Consider the following 6,000-nt stretch of genomic DNA (forward strand, 5'->3'; position numbering starts at 1 on the left):
AAATTAGATTATCAAAAACTATTTGACACACAGCAAACACGGGGTTGGTAGCATTAAAGTGTAGAAATAGTGGCTGGTTTCATGTAAAATCAATAGAACATTTATAGAACATACTGTGATACATACATGAAATCTGTTGATGGTACAAAACAAATTTATTCCAGCTTGTTTTCTTGTTATATTAGATAAGATAAATAAAATTGATGCTCATTTTTGCTGTAGCATTCGATTGTTAATGTTAAGTGTCCAATTTGAAATATGGTGAGATATGTCCTGTTGGCACCCTTCAACCATTCCTGCAGAACTAATCACAATCACTATCACTATCACTCTAACTGCTGTTCCCCTCTGTTGCAGGTGAACTATAAGTCAGACCTGAACTGGATCAGAGGAGTGGGCTGGACCCCTCCTGGTTCCCACAAGGCTGAGCTCGCCCGCCGGGCTGCAGAGTTGGGTCTGGCTGAGGGAGTTAGCACCGACGAGGCGATTGCAAACTATCAGCACATGATGATGGTGAGGGAACACAGAAAGGCACATTCTAGAAAATCCATACACGATAATGTGTCAGTATTTTCGTTAATTTCCTTCGTTCCATCTTTCAGCTGCATCACCAGCAGCAGATGGAGCAGCAGCAACAGCAAACTTCTGAGCAGGTAGAGACCAGCGAGGAGATTCAACAAGGCGTTAACATGGACGCAATGGAGGTCCTGCATGTCAAGAGGAAGAAGACCATCCAGACTGTTCAGAAGAAGTCTACCACCACCACAACGTCATTCAGATCCATGGAGAAGAAGTCCAGCAGCACCTCGTCCTCCTCATCAGGTGCCCTTCAAAACACACTCAAGATGTCCTCGTCTAGTAAAGCTGCTGCGATAGAGGACGCGTAGATTGGAGTAGATTTTTATAAATGATTGTGTTTAGAGACAGTTAAAGATGGTCACTTTCGGAAAGTGTTTTTAACTTTTACTGAGTGATTTATTTTACTACTTTGATGAAATGACTATTGTGACCATGTGTAGTTACATGAGCTGCTACAATAATGCCGAACAGATCTGCTGTAGGTGCAACAATGAACTGTAATGCACAGTTCATATGATTACGAGGGGGATTAAGCATGTTGAACCAGAGTGGGACTTGTCATGTTTGTTAGGAAAGGTTGTCTATGTATGTGCGAAACAAAAGGGAATTCAGAAAAACATCAAGATGCAACATTTTATTAAAACTTCTGATTGGGTTAAAGTGCCCCTGAAGGACCATTTTCAACACCAGTTAAAGCATTAGGATCACCAAAACTGAATTAAGGTTGCCGCAGGATAGAAGTTAAACTGAATGAAATGCTGAAATGAAACATTGTGCTTTTGTATATCAAGTGTGTTCAGAAGACACAGAGCTGGACCAGGGATTGCTATGTGGCCAGCGGTGCAAAGTGCAAAGGATTTTTACATTGTTTTTTATCTTTAGTAAATACAGCATGCTGCAAGTCCAAATGTACGAGGCACAGACGCAGCCTTGTTGCAGTCATGCAAAACAGGTCTGATAATCTAGTGCACTTTGAGCTAGGCTCAGTGACAGACAGGACTACTGTAATGACTTCAGTCTGGCAGGTTCAGCTTTGTGAGTTTGTAACAGGGATTCTTTTAACTCAAAGCAGGACTGGGAGTAAATGCTTGGTTTTGTCGCTGATAAAATAAACAGTTTTTTTTCAAGGCAAAAGTAAGCAGTAATTCCTTATTCTTCCTATGATAAGGATTTCTATATGCAGAGTGACAGCAAATGAATGTAGTTCAGTCAGCTCATTCACTTTTTAGTTGATCCTGCTTTCGATCCAGTTGAGGAAGGTGTGGACGTTGGCGTAGACACCAGGCTTGTTCCTCAGACCACAGCCGAAGCCCCAGCTCACCACACCGGTGACATAATACGTGCCGGCCTCTTCGCACACCAGTGGACCCCCTGAATCACCCTGCAGTGGTAGAAAGAGTGAGTTAGAAGCATAATATCATATGTATAGGGTCACTAAGGAGCACATTCATGCACATGGATGACAAAAGCAACATGTCAAGTGGATTCTTGCATGATATTTTGAAAATCATACGGACCTGGCAGGAGTCTACACCTCCCTGTAGGATCCCTGCACATAACATGCTGCTGTCCAGCACATTTCCATAGATCTGAGGAATGCTGCATTGCGCTTGAGAGATCAGCAAAACGTGAGTGTTCAACAGGTGGCTGCTGTAAGGGCCTGAAAAGTGGAAGTCAAAGTAAATCCGCATAAGAATTTAACTGGCTGTGGATTGTTAAAATGGCTTAGGACAACAAAGCAATAAATCAGTACAAAATTGTGGATTTTTCTTTTTTTAAAAATGCGTCAACGGCCTTGACATGAAAGGTCTTTTGAACAGTTAAATGAGTCTTACGGTTTTCAGTTTTTCCCCATCCGGAGATCACACACTCCTTTCCAGGTGGGAAGGGCTGGCTTAGTAGACACGCTGCCCTCACAAAGCGAGTTTCTTTCGCACAGTAAGGACTGTCTTTAACTTGAAGTTTGAGTAGAGCTATACAGGAAGTAAGATATATTATGGGACATCAATTATTTCATTTATAATCAAATGTGTTTTGCATTCACACATTTTAAATGATAAGCATAATCAAAAACTAAAGATTTAATGACTTAAGGGTTTGGATTGAAATAAGTTTAACTGTGTTCTTTGTGTTGCATATGTACATGTGCTGTGAAGCAGTAGTCAGTATTAATTTAAGGACTATGGTCTAAGTTTAAATGTCACTGCTGATAAATGTGGCAAACCAATGTCGTTGTATAAAGCCTCAGTCTTCGCCTTGTAGTTTTCATGTACAATCGTCTCTATTACTGGGATGGTCTGGTCAATTTCCTCCTGTTTGTCGATGTTCACTCCTCCCAACACCACTTGCAATTCTTCATTAGAGTCTCTGGAAACAAAAGAAAACACTAGCTTATAGCCGGAAAATAAGCTAACTGGAAAAGGCACACAAATAGAAAACCTACATGCAGTGGGCAGCAGTGAGGACCCAGCAGGATTTGAGGAGAATCCCACCACATATGTGGTTAAAATTAGTGGATGATCCTTTAGTTCTGCTCTGCACTGACACCTGCCAGGGGTGAGCACCTGGGACAGACTTTCTTCCCCCAAAAATCCTGCCAGTGAGAGTAGGCTGTGGTTTTCCACACTCGGAGAATTGGGGAGAACTTGGTGCAACCGGTACAACCGGTACAACCGGTGCAACTGGTTGGGGTGGAGTAGTTGTAGCTGGGGCTGAGGAACATCAGGGAAAAAACAGTGAATTATGAACATCTACATATATGCATATGCATGTGTGTGTTTGGCAGAAACAATCACCTTTAGAGCATTCTTTGACTTTGCAGAAATTCCAGTCCAGTTTTCCTTGCTTTTTGATAAAACACCAAGGCTTGTCGTCACCATCTGGGTTCCTAAAATGGAGAGTAAATGGTAAAATATAAAGAATTCAAGCAAATGATACCACTGTGTCTATTCTCGTGTTATCAATTCCAACAACAGAAAATTACTTTTGTCTTTTTCTGACCTCAAATCAAAGTATGTATTCTGTAATAATTTGAAAAAACAAACAAGTCATTGTTATTAAACGTGGAATTTAAAAAAATGTTGAGCTCGACCACCTGTCGGGGTGTCACCTGAGAACAACAGCAAGCCATATTTGCCCCAACTTTTATCAGGATTGTTCATTTCTCTACAAACAAAATCTTATTCCATTTGAATAATTTGAATTTGACGTAATAGCTTCAAATAGATTAGAACAATACATAAATTATGTCAAACAAGATGAACTGATGCAAATACAGGTGTACCAGCTAAAAGTCAAATACCTGCAGTGGTTCTGTGTGTTTGAATCCAGGCCAGGGAAGTCTGAGTACGTGGTGAAAGGATTCTGTCCATTTAGTAGAATGAAATTAGACTTCCAGTCCAGACACTCCTCTCCATCTTCTGTCATGCTGACTGCACCCCTGTATGACTCTCCATTTCCCTCATAGCAGTCGTTAGGTCCTGCATAAAGAATTCAGAAAAAAATTGTGCAGATGTGGAATAGTTGAACAGAAATTCTAAAAACTACACTGTGCTTGTCACTACATCATATTGTTTACTTGTGTAAGGACAAATTACAGTGTGTTGAGCTGAGTACAAAGTGGTCTTTGGGCTTCCAACCATAGATAATTGTCTGTGTTTTAAATAACAATAACTTTAACACCAGAAATGCCAGTGGATGTGACTGTGGCTTTATGTTACGAAGTCTTTACCAGTTCCGCAAAACTTCCCACTGTAGCCATCTGGACAAGCACAGCGGAAGCGGCGTTTGCTTTTTATGCAGGAGCCTCCGTTCTTGCATGGGTTGGGCTCACAGGGAGATGCTGGCACTGATGCAGACAAGACAGACTTTTCATTAATATTAGGATATGGATGCTGGTTATTTTTCTGTATTCATCGGGGGTTTGTTCACTGACTCCATAACTGCTTAGATGCAAATCTGTATGGAAATATTTCCTGCATGAGTAAAAAATAATGCACCAATATCCTGCTCAACACAATATTTGCCAGAAAACAAGTGGATATTCTGTACAACGTGCTGTTTTACACACTCACATGTCCTGCAGTCCGGGCCTTGGTACGGAGGTTTGCATTTGCACTCGTAAAATGGCTGTTTATTTAGGTTGACGATGCAATCACCAAAACCACATTTGACATCCTTGCAAATATTTCTCACTGGAGAACAAAACAAAAAAATATCAATAGCAAAAAGAGCCTTTAAAAGTGATTAAATTCAATATGTGTTACATTGAGTGTCATTTAGAATTAAAATAAAATGTACAATTCAACAACAAAAAAAAAAAACAATAAAAAATGAAACCCTGTAAAATTACAAAATGAAAATGAAAAGCAGCTAAATTCCCACCTACCTTGCTCACACCTTGTGCCTTTGTAGGGCTCAGGACATGAACATGTGAATTCTGTAGCAGATTTACTTTGGCAGGAGCCACCATTGAAGCAAGGATTTGGATCACAAGTGCCTGGAAATGGCAAGAAAGAGTGTTTTTGCAGGGACAAAATCTGAATTTAAAGAATCTAAATGTTAAAGGTAATACAGAAACAGTGATTAACTGTATGTTATCAGGGCCACTTACTGGATTCTTCTAAGAGGTCAAACCACCAGCTGGTATCGTATTCGAAAACAAGAGGAGCCTCAGTGGCGTAGTCATAGTCATATTCTATGTCTGCCAAAAACAGAGAGCTCTTGCTGAAACCATATTTTGCATAAAAATGATGAACATCCGTCATTTTGTTTCATCTTAAAATGTTTTTTTTTTCCAAAGAATTAAGATATTACACATCACGCAATACATGACAAAGTTGTGCACAAAAGTGGTCGCTAAGTTTCTAGGAAATATAAATGAGTAACTGAAATTAATATCGAGCGCGTCACCACCACCATAGATCAGCTGAAGAAAGATTCTTACAATAATCGACATCCACCTGAAATGAGAAAATCACAGCAGAGAACAAATCAAGAGTCAGTTCCCACAGACAAAAATCCCCCCGGTTTGAATTGTTCCTAAACACATCAGGAAACTTACAGCTGGGGCAGTTCCATGTACAGTTAGAACACTGAGGAAAACGAGCAGGGCCCCTGCAGCCAGCATGGTGCTGTCAAACTGTCAGCACAGCATATAAGACCAAAGTTTCAGAGTTTGACTTTCATACCCACAAACTCCTCTATACCTTACTTACTCCCTTGTCAATCTTTAGCCAGCAGCATTGATTCCCTCGTAGTTTGTGTGTTTTAGGCCACTGCTTGCTTTTTGTACCACAGTTTCATTTACTTAACCTTGTCTTGTTTACTTGGATGTGATGCTTTTACCTTTTTAACTTAAATCACCTCACCCTCAATTTAGTAAGTTGAAATTAAACCACCTGCATTATGTTTTTTTTTCCA

General features: G+C 40.2%; 2 protein-coding genes across 3 annotated transcripts in view; one reads left to right on the forward strand and one right to left on the reverse strand.

Moving 5' to 3' along the window:
• The window catches only part of nrap (nebulin-related anchoring protein), a 23,900-nt gene extending 22,194 nt beyond the window's left edge, over positions 1–1,706 (forward strand). For both annotated transcript variants that reach the window (XM_023268289.3, XM_055004829.1), the window contains 2 exons: positions 358–513; positions 603–1,706. In XM_023268289.3, coding sequence (XP_023124057.2) covers positions 358–513; positions 603–887 — 441 coding nt within the window. In that variant the 3' untranslated portion in view covers positions 888–1,706. The remainder of the gene's footprint in view (positions 1–357; positions 514–602) is intronic.
• habp2 (hyaluronan binding protein 2) lies at positions 1,199–5,809 on the reverse strand. Its single transcript, XM_023268293.3, has 13 exons — positions 5,642–5,809; positions 5,525–5,540; positions 5,192–5,281; positions 4,967–5,077; positions 4,653–4,772; positions 4,310–4,426; positions 3,881–4,058; positions 3,375–3,466; positions 3,023–3,290; positions 2,804–2,946; positions 2,415–2,552; positions 2,097–2,239; positions 1,199–1,960 (listed from the first exon to the last, which is right to left on the reverse strand). The coding sequence occupies exons 1-13, from the start codon at positions 5,705–5,707 to the stop codon at positions 1,805–1,807; spliced, it is 1,638 nt and encodes a 545-aa protein (XP_023124061.2). The 5' UTR covers positions 5,708–5,809; the 3' UTR covers positions 1,199–1,804.
• Between the last annotated feature and the right edge of the window lie 191 nt (positions 5,810–6,000).

This window comes from Amphiprion ocellaris, chromosome 18, assembly GCF_022539595.1.
Source record: "Amphiprion ocellaris isolate individual 3 ecotype Okinawa chromosome 18, ASM2253959v1, whole genome shotgun sequence".
Lineage (NCBI taxonomy): Eukaryota > Metazoa > Chordata > Actinopteri > Pomacentridae > Amphiprion > Amphiprion ocellaris.

Excerpts from the sequence above, each read along its gene's own strand:
- habp2 (XM_023268293.3), bottom strand. The coding sequence starts at position 5,707 with ATGCTGGCTGCAGGGGCCCTGCTCGTTTTCCTCAGTGTTCTAACTGTA. Across the intron at positions 5,078-5,191 it reads TGACCTCTTAGAAGAATCCA|GCACTTGTGATCCAAATCCT; the intron begins GTAAGTGGCCCT and ends TGCCATTTCCAG. Across the intron at positions 4,773-4,966 it reads AGGCACAAGGTGTGAGCAAG|TGAGAAATATTTGCAAGGAT; the intron begins GTAGGTGGGAAT and ends TTTGTTCTCCAG.